The sequence below is a fragment of the Megalobrama amblycephala genome, linkage group LG4 (assembly GCF_018812025.1).
Source record: "Megalobrama amblycephala isolate DHTTF-2021 linkage group LG4, ASM1881202v1, whole genome shotgun sequence".
Taxonomy (NCBI): Eukaryota; Metazoa; Chordata; class Actinopteri; order Cypriniformes; family Xenocyprididae; genus Megalobrama; species Megalobrama amblycephala.
This window is the reverse complement of record NC_063047.1, coordinates 9,446,697-9,474,222: the sequence shown is the minus strand read 5'-3', so window position 1 is coordinate 9,474,222 and position 27,526 is coordinate 9,446,697. Positions and strand designations below refer to the sequence as shown.

The 27,526-nt window shown below is 36.5% G+C and overlaps 1 protein-coding gene across 1 annotated transcript; it reads left to right on the top strand.

The window, feature by feature from the left end:
* The first annotated feature begins 791 nt into the window (after positions 1 to 791).
* npdc1b (neural proliferation, differentiation and control, 1b) lies at positions 792 to 27,526 on the top strand. The gene is made up of 9 exons (XM_048187313.1): positions 792 to 1,125; positions 16,949 to 17,095; positions 22,146 to 22,238; positions 22,498 to 22,722; positions 22,820 to 22,886; positions 24,373 to 24,457; positions 24,552 to 24,628; positions 25,197 to 25,296; positions 25,971 to 27,526. The coding sequence occupies exons 1-9, from the start codon at positions 1,041 to 1,043 to the stop codon at positions 26,046 to 26,048; spliced, it is 957 nt and encodes a 318-aa protein (XP_048043270.1). The 5' UTR covers positions 792 to 1,040; the 3' UTR covers positions 26,049 to 27,526.

Sequence of the window (27,526 nt, the reverse complement as noted above, 5' to 3'; positions counted from 1 at the left end):
GGGGGGAAATACTATGGAAGTCAAAGTGCTCCAGAACTGTTCAGTTTCTCACATTCTTCAAAATATCTTCCTTTGTGTTCAACAGAACAAAGAAATTTATACAGGTTTGGAACAACTTGAGGGTGAGTAAATGATGACAGAATTTTTATTTTTGGGTGAACTATCCCTTTAACAGTGATAAATTTGACTCACCCACTCAGTAACTCGAATCTTTTGAATTTGTTCACTAAAAAGATAAATTCACAGGTTCGGTGAAGGGGGCGTGCGTTGTAGTCAGTATTTGAAGACAGGAAAGCAATCACATTCAAAAGGGAGGAATTTAACTATTCGTTCACTTACATTTTTGTTTAAAAATAGGCTACCGATTTATGCCAACCAAATATATTACACTATATATAAATATATTTGTAAATATTAAATATATATAAATATATTTAAACGATATATATATATATATATATATATATATATATATATATATATATATATATATATATGCGTGTGTGCTTAAAAATATAAATTTTTAAATACATTTTTGTTTATATATATATATATATATATATATATATTATTATAAATTAACAGCTTGACATATGTGTTAACCTGAGATTGCGGTAACATACATTTTTCACCTTAATTATTTGACACCAGTCAACGTAAACTCTCGCCTTGGCATTATCCTCCAACAATGTTATTATCCCCAACATGCGCCAGTTAAAATGATAATACTATAATATTATTTTAGATGGGACCGAAAACATATCCAGACGTGATGACGACACTGTTCTGCGTAGCCTGACTCGCGCACAAGCTCGGGTATTTTCCCCACTCAGAGATCTCATTTCACGCAGCGCACAGGTACCAGCATCAGCATCAGTGGTGGACGCGCAGCCCTGAATGATCCGCGCACCGTAAATAGATCTTGCCGACTACGTATTTGAGTGTCATTGCACAGAAAATACAGGCACAGGTTTTCCACAACTGTGGGACGGGGGAATGATAAACCCCGGATCCCCCGGGCCGTTGTACTGTTCGTAAGGATGCGATCACTGAGCCGACCGTGGGCCTCGCTACTCACCGAGGCTTTCCTCATCATAACAGTCGCCGTCAGCTCTGCAATGGCAGGTAAGACGTTTAATTCGTGGCACTGATGTGCATCGTGATGCCAGACCGGTGTCTTGGGTTAAGTAAACTGTCTCTGAGCATTCATATAGCCCAAAACAGCTTGTGCAGCCACATAGAGAGGTTTTGTGTTTTGCTTTCTCTGTACACGTGCACTGCAGGGGAGGAATCAAAACTCAATATGAGATGTAATAAATGTTGTGTTGCAGGAAGAAAGAACAACAACAAATCTGCTCTCTGACACAAGTGGAAGAGATATGGACCCCCATGTCATCCACATGTGTCCATTTTGGGAAATTGGCCCACTCATTGTACATTTACATAGTTTTAATGTCATACCTATGTGACAGTCATTCCTCTGAGTTTGAGACAGGTCTTTTGTTTCCCACTCTGCACTTAAGATCGTGCGTTAATGTCCCGATAACATCATACTGTTCATTGACGCACACCCCAGGGGCTATTCTGTAACCCTTCGTTGTTGTGCAATGGAAACAGGCAATCAGCAGTTAGGAATGAGAACTGAAGACACCTCTTCTGCCACTCGGGTCTGGGCTATAAATAAGAACAATAAGAATGTAGAACATGACAGCCACTAGAGTCCCCCACCTACATTGGACCAAAGGCAGTCTGGACACTCAAGGAAAAACTGTACATATTTACTGCTTGTAGATTTTCTACAGCAGAAAACACCAACAAAAGAGTACCATTTTATTACTATATTGATTTGGACTAATACAGTGGTATTCTTTGCCGAACACTGGAGTGCCATACTGCCATGGTATAAGATAATCATTCAGTATTAACATATTACTATTAGTAATACATTATATACTTTTTTAATAATCTTTCTTTATTGAATGATTGGGAATTTATTCTGCCTGACATTGGACACTGCCTGTGCATGCTCATTTTCTCTTACATTTAGTATCAAAACTAATCATTTAATAACATTATGTAATCTCTAGCAAAATGAATACATTTTTCCTACTGTGCCTTTACATTACAATGTTGTGATGCCTAAATTCACTTGTAGCATATAAAATGATTGGTTTTACTTTTTAGTGATTTGTTTTTAATTATTTAGACAAAATAGTACAGAATTTTAATACTAGCCTGTCATCGGCCATAACATCAGTGCGTCTACTATCCTACAGTATGTCATCACTGCTGCAGTAGTTTACGCTTAGTCAACATATCACCAGGAAACTGTCAAAAAAAAAAAAAAAAACTATTAAAGAAGAGAACTTAAGCTGCATAAAGTGATTGTGACCTTGGTGGATGATATTTACCCAGAATCAAAGACATTTTATGAAGGCTTTTGGAGGTTGCCAGGGCTTTGCTCACACTGTAGAAGAGCTGTGAAGTCGATAATTGACCATCTAATGAGAATGAAGACAATTTAAGTAACCTTCAAAAATGAGCACTTCAAATGGTTCTTCTTTCAGAGAACTTGTATAGAGGCAGTTATGCAACCATAGAGATATATTATAGATTATTTGGATGCAGAGAGAAGAGGTAGGTGTTGTGGCTATTGCAAGAGAGAGGGATGAAAAGAAAATCCAAAAGCTTGAGATTTTATATATATATATATATATATATAAGTGTCTGCAAGTTCTGGATTAGCATTTTAAGGGCTAGGCCAAAGAATATCTGAATCACTGTGTGTTTATCTGTATGTTTTTCACAGTATAAATATTTAAACTAAACCTTTTTAAAACAAGATAAATTTACTTGAGAAGCAGAATTGCATAAGATAGACCTATTGTAGAAAATGCATTACATTAATTTTTCCTACCCCACTGGCATAGTTTTTCTTTTCTTTTTTTCTTGCATAAACCTCACTAAATTATTATTATTATTTTCAATTATTATTGTTATGCTTAAAGTTCCCCTGAAATATTTTTTTTTTTTAGTTTTTAGTATGAATATGTTAACCTTAAGGTTATGAATAAAAGCTGGTGTGTTCCAAAACAATGACAAAATTTAGGAGATATGACAATTCAAAACTTACAGTCTCTCAGTTCCGCTAAAATGGATCATGGATTTTTGTATTTTTCGTATTTTGTGTTTTTTCCATTTTAAAATGGATCATGGATTTTCATGACATCACTGCGGACTTCAGCTTCTCATCATATTTATGAATTAATCATTGAATCACGAACAATTCGTTCAAAGCCGCAGATTCATTCACGAAACACCACTGTGTGTTGTTGCTGTATTATTTTGTTGCAAAATAGAGCAAATATTGACAATACTGTGAAGAACATTACTTAATATTACCCTTTTATTTGTTGAACTGTTGTATAAAATCAATACCACAATCATGTGAATATTTGGATTTCTGGATTGATCTCTATGCACCTTTTTTGCCAGGCTATTTGTTCAAGTGCTAAATCTATAGGTACATTGTCGAGAATGGCAGTAATGTAGCGCGATTTGCTCAGGCAGCAGACTCTGCACGCAACCTATATGCGCCCATATGCATGCTGCTTATGCGGAAATGGACGCTGTCAGATTTGACCGCAAAAGATGTGGTATTTTGATTGGATTTATTTATGTATTCATGTAGTCATGTATTTACGGCATTGTGCCTGTTAAAAACGGCAACATTCTGCATTTTGTTCGTGTACCCCTTCTGTCACCTCATGTACCCCAGTTTGGGAACCGCTGATATAGAGGATAGGGAACAATTAAGACAGTGTAAATATGCTTTCCATTGACACGAATGAAGTTGGTTTTCTCGTTACTGCTCCGGTCCAGAGACATGATAGCACAGAGCGGATGATATGTACAAAATGTATCAGACCCATTTGAATTCTGCACAGAATGTTGTATTTTAAAGCGATATAGAGGAGATTATGAGGAGAAACTGTTAGAGATTAGAAGGAAACTAAAGCTTTACTGAGCTCTAAGGCTCTGGTCGAGCTGTGAAATAAACAAAACACTATTGGCTATTTTAAAAAAGGAGCTGTTCAATATGTCCTGCCCTGTCTTCCTGTTTCAATTGAAATTATGTCAACACATTGAATAATGCTGCGTGTTCCAAGACACTTCAGTGGGCTTTTAATTTATAAAGGTTCATTTTAATACTACATATGTCTATCACACAATTTTGCAGTGTATGAAATGCATTTTAGAATGGACACGTGGCACAAGGCCTCTATTTAAGCACTATGTTTAAGCACTTTATTTAAAGCCTCTGTCTAGACATCAAATTTAGTTATGTCTGTCTGATTCTGTCTTTCTGGTGCTTTCTACTGATGTTGCCCCCTGTGCAAGATACTCTGATTTAATGCTTTGAGAGTATAGGCAATCTTTCTCATTTCCAGCTTGCCCCTCTCTCTTTCTCTATCACTATCTCTCTAACTGCTTCTTGTGTTTGAGTTCCTGTTGTGATTTTGTATGATGAATCGTTTGTGTGTATGTGTGTATGAGTTTGAGACTTCATGCAGTCACGTCAGACCTAAGCTGCCGTGAAAAAGGGTGAGATGTTTTAAGCAGCCCGTCGGGTTGACTGTAATCCTCATGTGCTTGCATGCGAGACTTCAGATTGTTCTGTCATTTTAATCTCACTTTAAAGCAGATGCCTAAACCTAAAATTTGCAACACATAACTTTGAGAGTGAAAAGATCTGTCGTCAAGTTCAGTGTCTTTCTTGCATGCTCTATAATCTTTGTGTATTTTTTAACAACAGAAGAGATGTCTGGTATAATTCAGTTGTTCTGTCACACTCCATTGTTTCAGTTCTGCTGCATTCTTTTGATGTAATAAAGGGGCACAATAGAGAGATGTGTTATTGAAACACAAAGGTTACAGCTGCCACTCAAGAGTTGCACCGTAGAAATCATGAATATTCTCAAGCTGTCTCTCGTCTTACGCTGCTGTCTTTCACAAAGCTATTATTCTCTGTTCTCTCCTCTCTTGCGCTCCTTAATTTCTTTGCGCTCTGCCTTCTGTCTTTTTCGGGGGTGTTTTTTCTCTCTTTTTACCCTCAGAGACTCAATGCAGCAAAATTGCGACACGTTTAAGTATTTAATAAATACATCTTGTTTGCCAAATATGGGTTAATAGCAGCTCACACAGCTGGTTGTAGAAAAATGCAAAATTCCAAAAAATAAAGAAATAAAGTAAATAAATAAAAATAAGAGATAATATTTTTGAATGTAGATTCAACAGAGTCTGTTCTGTAGGTCACAAATACATAGTTCTGTCATGATACTCTACATGGCGCAGGCTGATAGGTCCTTAACTCAATCTCCTTACAATCACATTATAATCAATAGGGCACAGCTGATTGCTTCCTGCTGTTTCAGTAGCCAATGAGCTCGCTGCTTAACCTTCAAATACTTGGTCAGCATTTGCTATAGCAGTTGCAGCGTGCTTTCAGCAACACTCCACCTTCCCAAGCTCCACCTGTATAGATCTGCTATGGGTAATTCATGTATGCTATACATGTATGTATTGGCAGTAGCAAGTCCCTTACTTGCTCTGCAGCAGCAGCAATAACAGCAGCAGAGTAGCAGATCTGTTCCACCAAACCAAACAAACAATGCACAGCATAAATGAGTACACCCCCTCTGAAACTTCTGAAAGTCAGCAATTACTCAATTATTTAGAAGACATGTTGGGGTTCTTTAGAGATGTAATGTTCCAGCAAGTCTGCTTAATCAATTACCAAAGAAGCATGTCAAAATTATTCAGGAAAACAAAATTTTCTTATCAAGGTGATAAAATGTTGTGTAGCAAAAATTAGTACACCCTCCTAAAAGTTACTAAATTAAACAAAATAAAAATTTTCTGGTGTAAGTTTAAGGCAATGTTTGGTCAACTGGTAAGTATGTTGAACCAAAACATTTAAAGAGAAGTAATTTCTTGACAATTAAAAGTGTTATATAGCCCACTGAATCATTCTCAGACTTAATGCTGACAACAGTGGATTCACTTGGGAGAGAGACTTATTTCTTAGCACAAAAGAGGACAGCGGTACAAGAGGATTACCAAATCTTTGTTTTAAGTGTGAAAATATAGCAAAAGTAACACAGAAATTCAAAAACAATGGACTTGTGACAAGGCCCCTGAAATAATCAGGGATTTTTTGCTAGACAAAGAGCAGGAGAAATACCAAGCAAGTGTCTCAGAGATAGCAAAAGCTATGAAAAGAGTGACTGTTTATCTCACAGAGTAAGATGCAGCCTGCAGAAATGACATGCATGGTTGTTGTTCTCACTGGAACTACCTACTGTAGCCAAAGCACAATAAAGTCAGTTAGCCATTTCCAAAGCCCATATTTACAATATATAGATTCTGGGACTCAATACTCTGGTCTCATGAGACCAAATCAATAATTTTGGATCTAACAGCATCCAAAATGTTCTGGTGTTGCTAGAGGAGGAGTACAGTGAGAAGTGCCTGGTTCCCACAGTAAAGTTCAGTGGTAGTAAAGCTCTTATATAGGCATGTATGAGTGCTGAAGGTGTGAGGGAGTTGTGCTTTATCAATGCTGTCATGAATTCCCACACCACTTTGTAATTTAACCCTTTAACACGTACGTGTTAACACTGGTGTGATCAGTCTTGGCTGGCCCCAGGAGCGTACGATCACACCGGTGTGATTAGAACGTTCAGTGCATTACGTGATCAACTGCCAAATTCAAATGTACGTGCGCGCTTTAACTGGCGCTAAACCAGAGACGGACGCGCGCAGCGCTTTTAATATATCACATATATGCAGTGTTTTCAACCAAATAATGTTCATTTCAGGTTTCAGACATTTAAATACACATGAGTACTAACAAAACAATATATTTAGAGTTTGTAAAATACACAATGATGTCTATAGAAGCGGAAATAACAACCCTTTCCATTATAACTTGACAACACGTTTAATTCATATCAGATACACATTGTGAAAGTAACTTAAAAGCTTACTCTATTCTTCCCCAGTTCACCGGCACACTTACTTTCATGTATTTCGGGAGAAGTGGATAAATTCACGGGTTGTAAATCCAACAGATCCGATTCTCTGCGCGGCGCAAACTAACATGGCGGCGCCCATCGCTCATATGGCTCAACTAACGCGATCTTTATAAAGGTGTTTAAACAGCAAAACACATTCACTTGCACATATTTGGCAATCGGAATATTAGATATTTCATGCTATAGTTAACAAATTTGTGAATATTTTGAATAAAAAAGGAAAAATTAAATGAAAGCAGATCATCAGTCATACAGCGCTGCGGTGTGTCACGTAACAAGCAATGACGCGTCACCATGGAAACCATAAAGTGATACGTTCTAAATAACGGTCGCCTTAAAAAACTCACGCTGGGGGGTCAGCCAGAATATTTGAAACTTACGTGCGAAAGCACAAACTTGAAACAGAAGATGTTACCCTTTCCTCATTCCCTGCATTGTTGGGCATTTTTTCAACATGACAATGAGGATATGCATTCTCCAAAGTGAAACACCTTCTGTGGACATGTATTGCACTCAGTCTTAACACTCTTGAGCGCCTGTGGGGAATTTTGTAGAGACGAGTTGAGCAACACTCCCCATTAAAAATCAGGGCATTTAAGGAGCTCATCATCCAGGAGTTAAACAGGACAGATGTGACAATTTGTCATGAACTTTTACACTCCGTGCCAAGAAGGGTCAGAGCAGTATATTCAAAATTATGGAGGGCATACTAAGTGCTAGAATATTATACATTTGTTGAATTAAATCTAGGGAGTACTCATTTCTGCAGTTAGTTAGTTGCATAACTCTTTCCCGTTGTGAATGTGTTTTGTGTGTTTTTCGTGGCATTCATGCCACTCAGTGGGCGTAACCATAGTCACTCCTACCAACAGTGACGTCATGTGCATATCCTCTATAGGCTACAATAGTTAATTGAAGGAAATGGTCAAAACAGACATCTGTCTGGATATTAGTTCCTGTTTCCTTGGCTGTCTTGTTAGTTTCCATATAGTTACCCTTGTTAGTCTCCATGGTTACTCATCACACACACCTGTTTCTCATTAGCCTCTTGTATTCCTGTGTATGTTTCAGTCAGTAGCCACGTTTACATGGACACTTTTTTTTCCAATCTGAATGAAATCATTTCGATTGATGAATCCAAACATAGTGTAATAAAATAATATAATAAAATTCATTACCTGTGTGTATGTTACATTAGTTCTATTGCATTGTTAAATTGTCAGGATTAAAACATCTTTCTATCTGTCCTTAAGTTAGATGTTCTCAGTGACATGACACTACCCGACACCTTAGAAATGATCTGAGACAGTGCAGTGCATGTGTGAAATCTGTCTGGTTCCTTTTTGAATGATCAATACCGTGTCCGTAGAGTTGCTGAAGTGCTGCACATGTGTCGTATAAGGTCATGCTCACCTGAGAATACACTGTCTCCTGGTGTGAGCTACGGTGGCCCAGCAGTCTCTCCGCATTATTATTGATACATTATTATCCTAAAGTGACATATTCTATGTTAAGCTTAGGACAGAGAGAGATAGTTGTTTTGCATCGCTCAAAAATTCACTCTTTTCTTTAATATTGGTGTTCTCTTATTGAGTCAGTAATACTGTACATACAATGATACAAATGCCATGTTTTACTGAACATCATTGAATAATTGGATAATTACATTTCCCCTCTAAGTGACACAATGGATTTCTTCTCATTACTAATTTAGAGACAAGACTGGCCACCTAACTTCTGCCCTGAATAAGACAAATGTATTCATACGTGAGCACCAATCTGAGGTCAGGAAGCAGACGGTGATGTACGAATGTGAGGTGGCTAAAAAAGGAAGATTCTATTTTCATTTTTTATGTTATTCACAGTTCATCATGACAGCAGCTGATGAAAGAATACTATTTCTAGACTCCAGTCTCACTAAATGTACTATTTTATTGTGTTTAGATTTGGTCGGTAATAATGTTAATTGCAACAGTTTTATCTATTTATAGCAGTTGGCATGAAAAGTGTTTTAAATGTATTTGAATCAGTAATTATTTTTGCAATTCTGTTTGGGGCTGCTATTGTGGAACAGAAATTACGCACTTCATCTTTAATTTGTGTTATTCAATCAACGTTTTTCGAGGTTTTTATTTTTTCATACAACAATACAATAAAAGAAACAAAAAGATGACAAAAAAAACAAACAAGAAAGAAAAAGGGTGCTGTCAATTACTCATTGTAATCTACAGTATATGTGATTTAAATTCTTTAACAATTTACAGGAGAAAGGATTAACATTAACATAAAACATCAAGTGGAAACAGGGAATATAAATGTATGATGAGAAGTGACAGGATGTAATAATTTATTTTGCCCAGTGTTCTTATGAGTCAGCTTTAAATGAGTCTGGTTATTGACTCGCTGTCGTTTATTTTTAACATTTCAAAAATTTGTTTTTTTGGGCATTTCACAATGAGAGAATTCAATACCTCTAAAGAACAAGAAAACCCTGCAGCTCTATTCTCCACTCTGAACCCTCCTCAGTCAGCCTGTCATGTCATATAACACAAAGTTCTTTTGAGTGACAGCATGCAGTCCACACTACTTCAACATAGTTTGCCATGTTTTTCAAAAGCATTGAGAAGTTGAGAATTACAGGGAGTCTGGCATGAATAACAACATCATTCCTTTTTCTGTTGCGTTCACAGAATGGTGTTGCTAGGCGAATGATAATTCACAAGAATGCCAGTTCTGAAGTTCATTGGAAAAATAGTTGCAATATAAAAGAAATGTAGATGTGTTAAACCTATATGAAGCATTTAAGGATTGGGATATTGTGATGCGATATTATAAAAATATACGTGTGGTGTTAAAATCAATGCTCCACAAAAAGCTCTGCCTTATATTGTCCTTCTGTCAGATATTTTGAGGTCTGTTTCAGTCTGTCCTGGATGAGTTTCATCTTTACTCTGCACAGCAAGACCAGCATGACTGGGTCACCTTGAGGCATGTCTGAACCGTGGCCAGACGCCGACACTTTCCACCCTCAGTGGAGCCTCTTTGGCCTTTGTTGGCAGGATGGAGTGAGAGTTGATAGTGGTGCTCCATAGCAGTGATCTGTGTGTGTGTGTGTGTGTGTGTGCTTGGATGTAGGTATTAGATTTGCTTTGTAACACAGATTACTGTGGATCTATTTCCCTTCACTTCTAATTACAAAGTCTTACAAAACTGCAATAGAACTTCTTAAGGCAGGTGCACACTGTGTAATTTTGGCCACGAGTTGGTCGTCTGAGACAAATTTTGTGAATCCTAAAAGACTGCTATAATCCTAGGCTAAAATCTGTAGTCTTTGATCACTAGTTTGACATGTTCACCGACAGCCGATTAATGAACGTTGGGATCAAATTCTACCTCAGACGAAATTCTGTCAGATGATTTGCTGCACAGTCCTGCAAGGTGACTTCTACGGCAAACATCAAATTGACTTCATTTTTCAAGACAAGCCGTGATCTAGAGATTTCTTTGTCAGCCACCATTTCAGTCCAGCGTGTAATGCAGCCCACATTCACAGAACGTGTATGGGTTGATGGTGTAAAAGTTTTCATGTGCGTGTGCCTTTTTAACATTTTTAACTTGACTGTCGTACAATCTGACATAAATGACAGCTGAGATCCTACAGTGTGACATGAGGATCAGGTTCATACAGTCTGACAAGCAACAATCGTAAAGGACTATTATATATTGCACAGTGGTGCACCCGGCTTTATCTGGACTTAGTGTGTGCAAATCTACATATCTTAATTATCAGCTAGTCAGCTGGTAGTCTCAATGACTAATCAGCTAATCTTATAATTAGTCTGGTTTAAAGGATGTGTTTTTGTATTCAAAAACAGCTGGATGGAGCTCAACAGAATGGAAAAAGTTGAACTATCTTGAGGTACAACTGGCACCGCACCAGTGTCTAAACAGTGTGAGTTTGGACCTTGTATCCTTCAGTCACATGGTTCGATTGAGGTGGTCACATGCAGATGCATGTATGATAGTCATCTTCATCTCATGAGAGGAAGTGATGATTTCTTATCATGCTAAATTGATAGGCAGAGATTTTTAGAAAAATGGATTGTTGTGTTCAAGAGCGATAAAGAGCAGTAAAATGTGTTTGTGCAGCAGTGTACATAAATGTGTCTGTGTGATTGAGAGACTTTCAAATAAAAAAAAAAACTAATGTTCCTCTGTTAAAGGTGCAATATGTAAGAATTTTGCAGTAAAATATCCAAACACCACTAGGCCAGTGTTATATATTTTGTTCACTTGAGTACTTACAATATCCCAAATGTTTGCAACTATTTGTAAATCGTGAGAAAATTGCAATTTTAACCAAGGCTCCGGGACGTGTGAGGAGTCGCTTGTCAATTGCGTCATTCCCGCGTTACCCTCGGTTTCCGGTTTTATTTTGTAGAAACCATGGAAACACCAAAGACGCTTTAATATTTACGTTTTAATAGACAAGGGAACAACTGTTTTGATATATTTATAGGCAGAAAACTAAATATTGTTATATAACTCAACATGTTTAATCTTATTGTTTAAATCTAATTTTCTTGATTTTTTGCGAGTACCATGCTTTACCATGCCTCAGAGAAAAAAACTATTTTGTGAAGTAGCTAACATAGCATAATCAGACGCAGCTTTATTTTTAGTAACAGTAATACAGCATTTTCTCATTTCTTCTTTTAATATTAATTGCCATCTAGCATTTAATATGATATTCTAAAATCGATCTAGCTTACTACAGTATGCAACAAGTGTCTCACAGCAGCTGCCGAGCGAACACACAGAGTAACGTTATAACATCATTTTCAACACACTCAAATGTATCTAATATGATAAACAGAGCTGCGTTACCTCATACTCATGACCGGAATAGCGGAAGCGGCACAGGCGACTGTGGCATAATAAAAGTTTTGCTGCTCACGGCGTGTGTTGCGAAACCGCTCCAGCGGCCTCGTTCAGCTCCCAAAACACTCGGTCCTGCTCTGCTTCATACTACAGTAACGTTAATAATCACATCGATGAACATGATTTCTTCCTGAGTCCTATCCCAATTCTTTTCCACCAGCCGTTGAAGTGAAGACCACATGTCCCAAGCTTCCGTGCTCAAACTTGGCGTCATCAAATTACGCCTTTGTTTGGAATAGGCCTCCAGCGACCTCTAGCGGACAGAAAATATTACATATTCAGGGTTTTTCCTGGGTCAAAAATGGTCTTCGTTGGTGACAGACATGGTCATCCACACAAACAGTAAAAAGTGCCCTACCCACATGATCTGCAAGCCCAGTACTGAAAATAAAGTACCCGTCACTCTCACTGTAATTCTTTCTTGCCCTCTTTGCCAAAAAATCTTTGATTTCATAGCTTTGTAAGAGAAGATGCTTCTTTGCTAGACCTGAAAATTGAACACATTGCCATTATAATGTTTTTAAAAGAAGTCTCAAGTCTCTAACCAAATAATGGATTTCTATTTTAATATACTTTAAAATATAATGTATTTCTGTGATGCAAAGCGTCTGAACATTCCTACCTCTAGGGCATTTCATATAGGCTACTATATTTGTTATATTATAGAGCCTAAATGTTGATGTGCAGTTGATAAACTATACATCATTAAAAAGATCTATGACTCAAGCTCACATTTTGACTCTTAAAATCTTATATTGACCATAATTTCTTAATATGCTTAAAAGCATACACATTTGGAGAAATATTGATGGATTCTCATATGTTTATATCAATTTTCTATACAGAGGAGTAATATGTATTATTCTATATGTATTGTCATCATTATGAGTGCTGGATGCTGTCTTTTTAATTCATACTTGAGCCGGAGGGCGCTCTGCCTCTTTTGTCCACAAATGCCTCAGTAAAAGAAGAGGCAAATCGTGTGACAATCAAGGAACTAACAGAGGCAAGAGATCGCTAAATATGGCTATTCAAAACACTTTTCAAGACAATAAATACACGATTGAGATGATGTATGCATGTATTGACTGAATTTGTGTCTGAATAGCGCTAGCTCCGCATTAGCGGATAATGAGCTGAATCACAGACTTCTGACATGGCTCTCTTTTCATACAGATTACATAAACACAGAAGGTTTGTTTATTCGATTTGACTTATATGTTTTAAAACCTGACATCTGAACGTTTTTTTAGACATAAGTGTAATTTTTTTGTCATTAGTATTCACTAAGTTACAGTTCATTTTCTAAGAACTATCAGATTGGAGTTCGTTCAGAGGGAGACGAGAGATCACGCATCATGTTAGTTTTCTTTATTTTACAAAAAGCACAACATTTTGTTTTTACTCTGAGTGTACACAAATGAAAGAAGATATTCCACAGATTAAAATGGTGTATAACTCTTAATTGTATGTGCAACATTGACGGAGTATTTTGAGTCTCTTTCACACTGATAAGAAAAATACCACGGTGGTATCGCCGGCGATACCTTCAGACCTCAGAGTGTTAAACCCTCATGTCCATCTCTGCATCACCTCCGGCACAGTGACAATGAGGGATTCTGGTAAAAACCATCGCTGCTGATGCATTATAGGTTTAATGAGTCACTTCTTCACATTTACGCACTTAATGGGCTGTTCCAGTAAATAGCAAATTGCAAGGCGATGACTGTTGTTTTGAGCATTTTAAATCAATGGCGTTTAATAATGTGAGAGATTTGTAGATGAGTCTGAAAACTATGTGGTCAGTGATGCTTTTATTATAAAGATGACTACTAATGAGACTGTCAATTAATACATGTAGGCATGATGCACAGTTCTTTGATATTGCACAGCATGTACTCTCTTGCACTTCATTATTTTTTAAATAATGCAATTTTTATGTCATATTCTCAATTGTTGTGATTTGTTTCCTTCATTCTCTCCCCTGACTCGCTCTGGTTCAGAAGAGTTCATCCCCGCCCCCTTTTCAGCTACTGCATTGGCAGTGACTCACACCTGATGATGTCACACTTACTCTGTTGCTATAGCAGTTGTTATGGAAACAGGAGCCAAGGTTTCAGTGGCTAAGGCTTTCAGAAGTAGAACTCAGTAAAGCAATAAGCCAATTGAGGCTGTTCATTACGATGATTTTACTATGCATAAGAAGTGTTCCTGTAGGCACAACATGCAATGAAGTGCCTAAAACCCCCTTTGGCATGTTAAAATCACCGTAACGCATGAACGGCTTATTGCTTTCATAAAATGGTAAGAACAGGAATATGATCAAAGACACTTATACAATACAATACAACAAAATATATTATGTACAATAATTTATTTGATAGTTAAAAACAATTCTTCTGACAAGTAATATAGTTAGTTCTTAAATGCAAATAATAACATGCAAATCACTAAATAATCATACATAGTTAGGAATAGGATAGCAAAATAACTGGCTTTTAAAAGGGAAGAGAAAAAACATCCCATATCATTTATTAATGATTTCAAAGAGTGTTCATATTCATCTGACAATTGCCAAAATTCAAAAAATATGTCTTCCATTTGTTTGCCTTGTAAATGCTATTTATGCATTTACAAATTTGTCTTAATTCGTGGTGCACTGAAATAAAAAGGTTTTTCAAATTGGCTCCTAAAACATATGTTTCAAATATGTATCTTCACATTGATGTGCATAGAACAGAACATAATGGCCTAATCTCAAGATGATTTTTAAATAATTCATCTGTTTTTGATTATTTATTGTGTTAGTCTCTCACTGGCTGTGTAAATAATAGAGCAAAAGTGCATTCATGCAATATGTTTAAAATCGAAAGCATTTTTAAACTGCCATTAGCATGCATTTTTGCTGGAAAATGAAATGTTTCATTTGTTTTTGTTTTTTTAATATTTGAATTGTGTTGTGTCAGTGCACAATTAGGAAATCCAAATGTCAATGGAACTTTCAACTACATTTACTGTAAAGTTGAAGGCATTATGCTTCCCTCAGACTTCAGTGAGTTCGATGAGCATTACGTGCATCTACATGCATCTCATCACACATCCATAGATATCACCATCCGTCAATGTTTACATTCAACATGATTAAATATGAAAAATATGCTGCACACATGCTGTTGTTTTAAAATGTCCGTTTTTATTGCTGCATCTGTTAAAGTTTTACGGCATCTGTTTATATTTTTGACCAGTTTTCCTTTCATGCAAGACCTGTTTTAGGGGGCTGGTCACATTGAACATGTTTGTTGTAGCATTCCACTGTGCTGATTTTTCATTGTTTTTCTTTGTAAACATGCACTAGATCAGGGATGGGCAACTCCGGTCCTGGAGGGCCAGTGTCCTGCAGAGTTTATCTCCATCCCTGATAAAAACTCACTTGCCTATAGCTTTCTACTAATTCTGAAGACCTTGATTAGCTGGTTCAGGTGTGTTTGATTAGGGTTGGAGCTAAACTCTGCTGGGCAGTGGCCCTCCAGGACTGAAGTTGCCCATCCCTGCACTAGATGGACATCTTTGACCATTGTGCTTGTGCCTTTTGCAGTGTCTCTTGCATAAAACAGCATTCTTTTTTTTTTCTGTATGAATTGTTCCTTATGGCTTTGAACGCTGCTCTAGAATTCATTGTCTGAACTGTGGTAAATGTAGATGAAAAACATTAAATAAAAGAGATGTGCAGTTAATATTTGATGAAAGATAAATATAATAGTAATTATTATTTATTATTCATATCTCCCTGCTGAATACCAACAAAAGGTTGAACAGCTGAATTGTGTGTACCTTTACAAGCTCCACCAAACATTGTTCGTTAGAATGATACTAACACTTGTGGTGTTATAATGAACATTTGTTCAGCATGGATCCCTGCTGACAATCAGTGGGAGACACAGGACTACTTTGTTGTTCTCAGACATAATTTGGTACTTGTGGGTGTTGGATCTCCTCTGCACTTTAACCTGCTGCCCCAGTTCTGCCCTCAGCTGCAGTGCCCACATAGCACTGCTGCTGTTTATTGCTACACTGTCATTCCTAAGCTCTCCTTCATAACAGTAACAAGACACAGTACACTAGCTCAAAGAACGCTATGCTTATATGAGCAGGCTGATTACTGTTAGTTGTTTATGCAATTATTCTGTGTGACAAATAGCCTGACTTGTTCTTCTTGTATCAGTGGAAGCATATTTGAGGAACACTTAAAGGGTTAGTTCACCCAAACATGAAAATGTTGTCATCATTTACTCGACTTCATGTTGTTCCAAATCTGTATGAGTTTCTGTTGAACACAAAAGATAGTTTAAAGAATATTGGTAATCAAACAGTCAACGGTTGCCATTGACTTCCATAGCAGGAAAAAAAAATACTATGGAAGTGAATGGCTCCCGTCAAATGTCTGGTTAACATTCTTTAAAATATCTTCTTTTGTATTCAACAGAAGAGAGAGACTCATACAGGTTTGGAACAACATGAGGGTGAGTAAGTGAAGACAAAATTTTCATTTATGGGTGAACTATCCCTTTAAGCTGCAGCTGGATTGCTTTGGGGCATCTCAAAATTAGACATAATGACTGAGAGAGTCAAAAGAATTTTGTTAATCCAATGGCATCTTTATTATATAATTTTAAGATTAGGTAAAGCAATTTGTTTGCATTCATAGATTCCCGCTGCCCCTTACAAAGTCATATAATTAAATGTCTCATTAGACTTTATATGTCAGCAGTTAGGTTACTGTGATCATTGGAAAAATATTGATCATTTATGATAGGGAACCGTCACAAAATTAATGAACCCCAACAAGGTCATCAAAACCTCAACGGAAAGCGGAGTGGGTCAATCATGGTACTTTGTCTTTTCTGTCTTAGTTTTGGGACATTGTCCTCGAAGTCTGGACTGTGCCCGGGAGCGACGGCATTTCTGCCAGCCTGGCTCTTCACACTGTGGCCCATGCCTAGACCCATTCGTGGAGAACAAACGAGGGAAGTGTGTGGTCAGGAGAAGAAATCACTCCGGTGAGTACTGTCAACATCAGTCGTACCAAAGTCTCGTTCAAGGAAAGTCAATTCACTTTGCAGCCATGTTTTCAACAGCTCCAGGCAGAATGCACGATCAACTTTTATGATTGGTGAAATACAGAAATATGAAAAACTGCTTGCCAAACTCACATTTAGATAATATTTCAAATCAGCAAAAAAATCTGACATGATAGTGTTAATAAAGCATGTATAAGTGGAGCTTCTAATGCAATTACGCAATGACGTTTTTTTAGAAGGTGAGACTTATGCCTTGGTCTTTCGTCATTGTACACAGTATTACTGCACAGGGTTCACAGTTTGTGTTGGCAAATATCTTTGAAAAATGACTGCAAGCTGTTTTCAAGACTGCTGCAGTGTTGATCTGATATGTAGCTTTTGTAAGGAAACATTTTAGGCTTTCCCATCATTAGCTTTTGGCATATGTATTAAACTGCAGTGGAAGACCTCTCACTCCTTGCAACCTTCCAGTCTGGCTTCCCTCTCCCCCTCTTCCACCCACACATTGCTGCAGATGCAGTTGGAGGGAGGGGGGCTAATGAAATAATTCAGGCGGTCTCTTTCTACACTGCAGTGGTAGGGATTGACAAATGCTGGTGTAAACCCACTTAGCTTTAACCATACCAACAAGCAGCCATTAGATGTAAATATCCTCAAGTGTTTTATTTTCGTTTTCAGCTTCCAGTTTGTAACCAAAAAAAAAATTGTTCATTTTGACTTCAGCCTTGAGGATTATCGATTAGTAATTTTCCAGTGCTGCCGTAGTAGGGCAGTATGGTTGTCAACACCTAATCGATACCATTCAACAGGCAGGAGCATGAACAGCACCATTTTCTTCCCCCTCTTTTAACTCTCTTTTTTACAGTTTATTTAGAAGACCTTAGAGGCATCGCATATTTTTCACACAGACTTTTTTCCTCATGACAGACACAGCTACTCATTTTTGTATTGTATTTAAATACTGTTTTTGTTAGACTGATATAAAGTTGATATAAAGTATAAAGTGAAATAAAGTTGCACTTTTGTGTGTTAAAGTGGTGATAGGAGATATGGTTTAATCTCGGGCATCTGAAACTTCCTACTATTGTGTTGTTGCTCTCTGGCTTTTGCCAAAGTCTTTGGCGTCTCATTTACTAACTGTTTATGCACAGACATTTTGATTATTTAAAAACCTGTGTGTGCATGGTTTCGCATTACTTGATTATTAATCAATAAGGTTGCATCTTAATTATAAATATTTTTAATAAAACTTAAAACTGACTCAAACCACATGTACAGGTTTGCAAAATTCCTTGAGGTCTTAGAAACAATTGGTAAAAACTGAATTTTTTTATTTATATACGTAGATGTAATGTTTTATATAATGTTATTATTTATTAGAAATTGATCAAGTAATTATTCTTATTTTAGAATAACAAAAATTATGTCTATTCCCTTACGCTAAGAAAATATATTTCCCTATATATGAATGATCAATATATTAAATGATTTAACGGTATATGTTAAAATATATATTGAATAATACATAAGGAATTGCTGCTTTTCAAATATTTAAAAATATGTCAATATATTTACTAATACATTCTAATGTATATCATTTTATATTCAGTAATACACTTCATAATATATAGATGTGATAAGATATGGTATTGCTTGTGTAATATATTGCAGATATATTTACTCATGCAGTATAAACACATATATAGAGAGAAATATATAATGTAATATATTTATTAATTATTCACATTATAAATGTTTCATATTTTCAAGCTAGTTAACAGTAGGGTTGCAAAATTCCGGGAATTTTCAAAGCTGGAAACTTTCCATGGGAATTAACGGGAATATATGGGAATTAATTGGAATAAACAGGGAATTGCAGGTTAGCCTATAACAGGGTACTTAAATGTAGTTGAAAAAAACATCTTGCAGCATAATTTTGGTTAAAACAACCATATTTAAAGCAATTTTAGTAAAATTTTTACCCTGCACATTCCACATTGTTGTCAGATTCATCACATTCACACAGCACTCTACTTACTGCAGGGCCATTGAGGCCACACCCCCTGCATGCACTGTGCAGTCCCCCAGTCCATAACGTGCACATTTGATCAAAAATACAGAAAAAACAGTAATATTGTGAAACATAACTAAAATTTAAAATAATGGTTTTCTATTTTGATATACATAAAAATATAATTTATTTCTGTGATGCAAAGCTGAATTTTCAGCATAATCTTCAGTGTCACATGATCCTTCAGAAATCATTCTAACATGCTAATTTGATACTCATTTATCAATGTTGGAAGCAGTTGTGCTGCTTAATATTTTTTATAACCTGTGATACTTTTTTCAGGATTCTTTGATGAATAAAAATTTAAAGAACAGCATTTATTTAAAATAAAAATCTTTTGTAACAATATACACTACCGTTCAAAATTTTGGGGTATTCTGCTGGTACTAAAGTATTTAGCAAAGAGACTATCACTGTGCTGAAGAGTGCAGAGCCAATACTTTTTAAATAAAGTAATATATAGTCTTGATGGTGCTCAGCCAATCATCAGCCTAATCACAGGCTCTACTTTTCAGCACAATGGTAACCCCAAAAACTCAGACATACAAGAAAACCATTTAAATTCCAAAATAATACAACATTAAACACTAACAGATCTCCCCCTATATTGATATTGAGAAAAAACACATGAAATAACATCTAATTTGAACATTTACTCTTCTTAACATACAGAAACAAAGCATGCTGTTAACTAGAAGTATGCTGTAACTCATTCTTTGAATGTGTACAATACATTCACATTTATATGGGAACATGTATGTGCAATATATGTACACAATAAAGGATAAAACTTTATGAATATCACATGTAATGCTATTTTTTCTTCATGTCTAAATATTTTATATGTATCAATATAGCCATACACGGTCAATGCATATATTGCAGTATATTGAAAAATATAAGCAATAGTTTTCCTTATATGGAAATGTATTACGTAATATATATCACATTATATTTTGCAGTATATTATTCCCATATATTTTTGTTCTGTAAGGGTTGTATCTTGATGTGGGATAGGTGCAGTAAAGGCCCATTTAAAATGTGTTAATGTGTTTCAGCTGGCTTTGAGATTGACACACTTGACTTTACTCAAAGATTTTGCCACGTTTAATCTCAGGAAGTGAGTGACGAATGGCTGTGCAAGAGAGGTTGTGCGGAAAGCTCTTATATGGTGATGACTAGGGCATGCAATATGCAAATTACTAACTGTGGGTTAGTGCTCCTTCACAGAATAGTCTGGATTCATCAACATGACAATGAGGGATGGTAGAAATTTGACATGAAAACCTTTTCACTTAAGTTAGAAAAAACTTTTACGCAATTATTAGTGAATAAAACCCGTTAGGATTCTCATAAATATGCAATTATTGATGAATCATGATTCCTGTGTGAATACGTCCACACACAGGTTTACATAAAAATACAACCGTACAGGAGTACACGTGGTTGTTAGTACATGAGATCCAATCTCTTTTAATTTACTATGAGCTTTTATTGCACATAGTTTTTTACCTATGTTGCATTTTATACTATGATTCACTATGTACATAGAACATCAAGTTCAGTTTAGAGGCTTTTCTGTAAAAAGAAAATGTCTGATTTCATTTTTAATTTATGTTTAATTGTGTGCTTAATAATGCATTTAATTATGCAAGTATACACTTTTTGGAACATTCTAATTGAAAAGCAGATTATCTCGTCTGTATAGGCCTATTAATGAATTTTCAAGGTCACTAGACAAAGATGTATCTCTTAATGTGGTCCACATCAAACAAAAGCTGTTTTCCAACATTATTTGGAGTGGAAAATAAATAATCTGACACTATTAAGTAAATTTATCTCACTCTGGTAAAAATAGAATTTTCGTGGCTCAATGGTTTAAGCATCTTTTTCTCTCACATACACAAACACATACACACGTCACCCGCTCTCTCTCTCTCTCTCTGAAGTTTTTGCTCTCGGCACTTTTCAAGTGGTTGCCGTGGCGACATATTTCATTCATGAATCTGTGGAGGCCCCTCCCCCTCACTGCCTGCTTGTACACCCCACTGCCCACATACGCATAGCAGCACCACAGAACAGACCGACTGACCAAATCCGCCTACACACACTGCAGTATACACGCACACACACTCAGACATATACACACTCAGCTCACAGTATTACACAAACTCATAAACACTTTTTTGGCGCGTGTCACGATGAATCATTTTAAATGCTCATAAATATGTGTGCTAGGAGTACGGCATACACATTTTACCCGAGGCAATACAAACTATGCCAAGATGTCATATTCCTTGGTGCATTATTATTAAACTTACCTTATCAGAGTTTGCCACTTTAGATAGTTCTGATAGTTCTGTAACTGATCTGTTACGGTTTTCTAGCTCAGAGCAACAGCTTTAACTCTAACATAACTCTGTAGTAGGCTATATGGACACTGTTCCATATTCATTCAAAAGTTTGAGGTCTGTCATTTTTTAAAGAAATTAATACTTTTATTCAGCAAGGTTGCATTAAAGTGAAAGTGACAGTAAAGACATTTGTAATGTTACATTTGTATTTGTTATGTTTTGTTCATCCAAAAAAACATTGATAGCAGTACATCAACATATCAGAATGTTTTCTGAAGGATCACTGAATACTGGAGTAATGATGCTGAAAATTGAGTTTTGCCATCACAGAAATAAATTACATTTTAAAATATTTTAAAACAGAAAAGAGTTATTTTAAATTGTAATAATATTTCAAAATATTATTACATTTTTCACAGTTTTTGTATGTGTGTGTCTGATCATATAAATACCGCCTCAGTGAGCAAAACATTTTTTTTAAAACATTAGAAAATTACAGACCCAAGCTTTTTAAAGCTAGTGTAAGTACTTCAAATTTTAAATGATTATCTCTCTCTCCCTTTGTAACTCTGTTATTTCTCTTTCACTTTTCTTGCCCAAGCAGCTAAGGTCAACCTTCTCCCAGAGCTAGATGAAGAGATAGACATTCTCTCCTCCATCATCAGCAAACACAGAGAATCACAGATGAAGCACTCAGGTAAGACATGTGAATCCCACTATTAAAAGGCTTAATTTTTGCTCTGTTCCTCACAAAAAGCTAGTGTATGGCTTTAAAGGACAACATTTATATACATATCTACATGTATGGTCTTTATTCTTCTCTATTTTGGAGCTTGACAGCTGTGATCACTTTTGTATGGGAAAAATAGAAAAAACAGGCTTCCATACTTTCTTGAACCATGTAAATTCAGTATTTTCCATTCAGACTTGACAGTTATTTTCCTTGTGTTCTTCAGCCCCCTCTCTGGCTGCTCCCAAAGTCCCTGAAGATCATTCCTGGCCGAGCAGTCAGCACAGAGCAGAAGCATCTCCTACCACTGCTACATCGGAACAGCCTCTGACAAGTGCTCTGACCACTGCCTCTTCTACCACCAGCCCAGCCTCACACACTCCATTTATCTCTGCAGTGCACAGCGCTCCCTTTATCATCCCATATCCCTCTGAGGACCACTCCTTCATCAGTGCGTTATATATTGTTTGTTGGTGTTTATAAATATATAATAGTCCGTGGACTGCAGTTCTTCTATAACTTTTTCCACTTTGTTTTTTCTCCCTTAGTATTTTTGGGTGTGTTTCTCATGGTGGGCTCAGTGGCCATGGTCTTGACTGGAGTGTGTTGGGTCAGGTGAGAATTCACATGATTTATATCCCAGTCTGACGTGTATTTTGTACTTTCTCAGTAATGAACTTAACCTGGAAGATAAAGATTGTACAACTTTTTTGAGTACATTAGCATATATACTACCGTTCAAAAGTTTGGTTGTTTTTTTAAGAAATTGTTTCTTTTATTCAGCAACGATGCAATAAATTGATCAAAAATTACAGTAGAGGCATTTACAATGTTAATAAAGATTTCTATTCCTAATAAATGCTGTTCTTTCCATTCACCAAAGATTCCTGAAAAAAAAGTTTTATAGTTTCCACAAAATTAGCAGGTCAACTGTTTTCAACTGATAATAAGAAGACGTGTTTAATGAGCACTAAATCAGCGTATTAAAATGATTTTCTAACCCTAACCCTAACCCTAAATCAGCATATTAAAATGATTTCTGAAGGATCATGTGACACTGAGGACTGGAAAAAAGGAAAATTCAGCTTTGCCATCACAAGAATAAATTGCATTTTAAAATATAATAAAATAGAATACAGTTATTTTAAATTGTAATTAAATTTTACAATATTACTGTTTTACAGTATTTTTAATCAAGTAATTACAGCCTTGGTGATAAGCCTCTTCATTTAACAACACAAAATGACCTCAAGCTTTTGAATGATTGTGCAGATGTTGTGTAGATCTTCAAAAAAACACAAGGACTAATTGCCATAAAACCCTGACTTAGATATTATGGGATCTTTAAAGGTCCCGTTTTTCGTGGTTTTTTTAAGCTTTGATTGTGTTTATAGTGTGCAATATAACATGTGTTCATGTTTCGCGTGTAAAAAAACACAGTATTTTTCACATAATTTAATTATCTGTATACCGCTGTTTCCACTGTCATAAAAACACGCTGATGACTTCCTTGTTCTATGAAGTCCCTCCTTCAGAAATACGTAACGAGTTCTGATTGTGCCAGCGGTTCCTGTGTTGTGATTCGACAGCAGTTTAGCGCATCTTGCCCGGAAAGGTCACGCCTCTTACCATAACGTGGAGATACACGCGCTCAGTGTTATTGTAAACATGTCTTTAATTTTACCCTATCAATTTGAGCCGGAATCAGACCCGGTGATTGGACTGCGGGATGAAAATAACAGCGTTTCGACGACATGGCGACAAACACACTCTACAAACGCAACTCTTGTGTATTCCTGTGGGCGGAGGTTAGTCAAAAAACTGTTTTAGTGACGTCATTAAAGAAGGAAGTAGAGGGATGTAGCCCAAACTGGCCGTTCGATGTAGGCGACTTCTGTTAAATAAAATATCTCACTTGGCATTGAACTTTGAGCTTTAAAATTTTACAGATTTTATTTATACTCTAACAACAACATTACACACTAACTAAAGTTTGAAACATGGGATCACGAAGAACGGGACCTTTAAAGATCTTTCAAAACCTTTTTGGATGAACAAGTAAACATGAATGATACTGACGCTGTGTCCTCTTTCTTTTCAGGATGCAGAGAGGCAATCGTCTTGCCCAGAAGGTTGATTATCCTGCTTTTGGGTTGATAGGTCCAAATTCCTATGATGGTGGAATGGTTAGCATATATACACATACAAACACAAAGTGAAATCCTGGCATCTGTCTTATTGTTTGTATGTTTACACACTCTTCTATTATTCTATTATTAGACTGGAGATAAAACACTTGCTCAGAGTGCCCAGATGTACCACTTTCAGCTTCAGAAGCAGCAAATGATGTCACTCAAGTAAGTAGTCAGCAAATAGCTTTAATAAATTCCTGACTCTCATTAACTGCCTTTCAAGGATACAACATTTCCCAGCAATACTTAACCTGCCTGCGTGTCTTTATGGAATATTAGAGACACTCTTCCATTCAGTTTGGGGGCAGTATTTTATTTTATTTATTTATTTATTTATTTATTTTGAATGAGATTAATACTTTTATTCAGCAAAGACACATTATTGGTGAAAAGTGACAGTAAAGACATAATGTTAGAAAAAATCTAATTCTGTTTAACCAAAGAATCCTGAAAAAAAAAGTATCACGATTTCCACAAAAATATTAAGAAGGGCAGCTTTATGATAATGAAATATTTCTTGAGCACCAAATCAGCATATTAGAATGATTTCTGAAGGATCATGTGACACTGAAGACTGGAGTAATGGCTGCTTAAATTTCAGATTTGCCATTTAACAGGAATAAATTACATTTTAAAATATTTTTAAAATAGAAATGGTTATTTTAAATAGTAATAATATTTTGTTTGTTTTTGTTTTTGTGTTTTTGTTCTATGTCATGTTATCTTCATGCAGACAACGGAATGATTCCAAGATTCCTGAGTCGGGAGCCACTTCGGATGAGGAAAATGAAGACGGAGACTTCACTGTGTATGAGTGCCCTGGACTTGCCCCAGTAAGAGCAATACTTCATTATTCTAAATGTGTGACAGATTGCATCTATAGCCCCTTTTCCACTGTCGGGCCGAAGAACAGTAAGGGACGGTTCCATTTGTATTTCCATTTGAGTCTTGTACGGCACGGCACGATTACAAACCATTCTTGGCCTGGAATTCTCAGAATGGTTGGTTAACTGTGCTGAACAGTGCTGGTAGTGACATTGCAACTCAGGATTGGCCACTTGTCTTCTGGCTACCAATTTCTCTGTAGCTGTCTAAGCACTCTATTTGAGTAAACACAAATTAATAATAAAATGAAAAGAAATCTGATCATCTCATATTGTCTGTAAACTCTTGCATTACCATGGCAACGACTGATGCATTTGTATTACAAGAGCAGCCGTTAGCCCCACAGTGGAAAATAAAACCACATCCGTACCAGCTGGGCCGGATTGGCACGGAATGGAACAATTAAGCAAAGAGAATGGTTTGGCCTGACGGTGAAAAGCGGCTTATGTCTTTGTGTTCGTGTTTGAGAGAGATCTTCCCTAACGCTGTCATAAATCACGCCTCCTGCAAGTGTAATAAATTTTCAATATTATATTAAATCAATATTACACGTCACCCGCAGTGCTACGGTATGAGGTCTCGTGTAGTGACGTGGTGTTTGAACATTTCTTTTTCTTTCCAGACTGGGGAAATGGAAGTGAAAAATCCACTGTTCGATGACTCCACCTTTCATCTTCACCTGCAGAGGAGTTACAACTAACGCGAGAACTCAGAGGACAAATCACTTCACGCACAAACATGCATGAATTCACAATGCTGTGCTTTCCTCATCCGATCCATTTAAGCAAGGTCACGAAGGTCAATTGCTCTCGCATCGTGGTTCGTACGGACATTTGAGGGCAGTTTTTTTGTGCTGTCAAATGCAAGATGGCAGCCTCTATCCGTGAGCTGAAACAGAATGCATTGCAACACCGTCAGAAATAATTTGCTTTGTCAACTTGATTCACACATACACAAGCATACTTTCTAAAGACCAGCCCCTTCGGACCAGGATGCTGCACTGTAGTACCTTTCAGTTAATGGCAGATGTGTAAAACATTGCATGGGATTTCTGACTAAGAGTTGCACCCATCCTATATAATCATGCACAGTTCGTGTCTCTTTCCTTAAGTCTTCTGGACCTGTTTGATAGTAATGTCTGCTATAAACACACAAAAGGGACTGGGCATCCTCTGTGCTCTCAAAAAGCTTGAATATGATCTGTTCTTGATACCAGCTCAAGACTCATTTAATATCAGGTCATTGCTGAGTTCTGTTATGACGTCTTCTGTAGTATATTGTGAATACTGTGCAATGGAAAAGAAATTTGTTTATAGAATTACTTATTTGAACATATCTTGCCTGCAAACACTAGTCATATTTAGAATGGACGTGGAAGATGACGCCCCTTGAGGAGCAACGTAAATTATACAGTTAGCATATTTTATGTTTTCTTCTACCAAATTTTGTCTGTGACTGTATTTTTAAAATACCAATGGTGATTTTACTATTTTTTTTATAATTGTGCACACAAAATTAACCCTAAATGATATTATGTAGCCTCTGTGTAATCAGAATGGTCCTACTATGCATGATTTGAAGCTGTGTAATAAAGAACAAAGTCAGTGTGCATTTCTTGCTCATTAATGGGACACTTTTTTTTTCTTTTCTTTTTTCATCTAACCCAGACAAAAAATACCTGATTTACAATGTAATACACTGTACATAGTTGCTATGGTGTACAGGCCAGGGTTTTTTGATCTATGTGCGGTAACCTCTGCACTAAATCACTAACAGTGGCGTGATATAGTTTGATTCTAGAGCGCGTCGCTCGCTGCTGTTTCTCAGGAAACCTGCCAACAGTAGCCAGTAGTTTCTGTGCAGAATTTTCTGTAATTCCTTCAGGTTCCTCTAGATCTTGTACCTTTGAATCTTCTAGTCAAAACTGTGGCAGTGTCGTCAGTCTATCGATGTTGCATTAAGGCAAAGCGAAGCCCTAAAAAATGTGCCTGCTCTAACAACTGTCTGTTCTGTTAGACAGTCATTGTGGGGACGCTAACTCTGATATGACCTTCAATTTTCAAAACAAACAATGGTCTTTAGTTGAACCCACTGAAACTTTTTCAGCTACTGAGATGCCTGACATGCATGTAAAGATGGAATATACAAAGAGGAAATAAATATTTATATCAGCTCAAA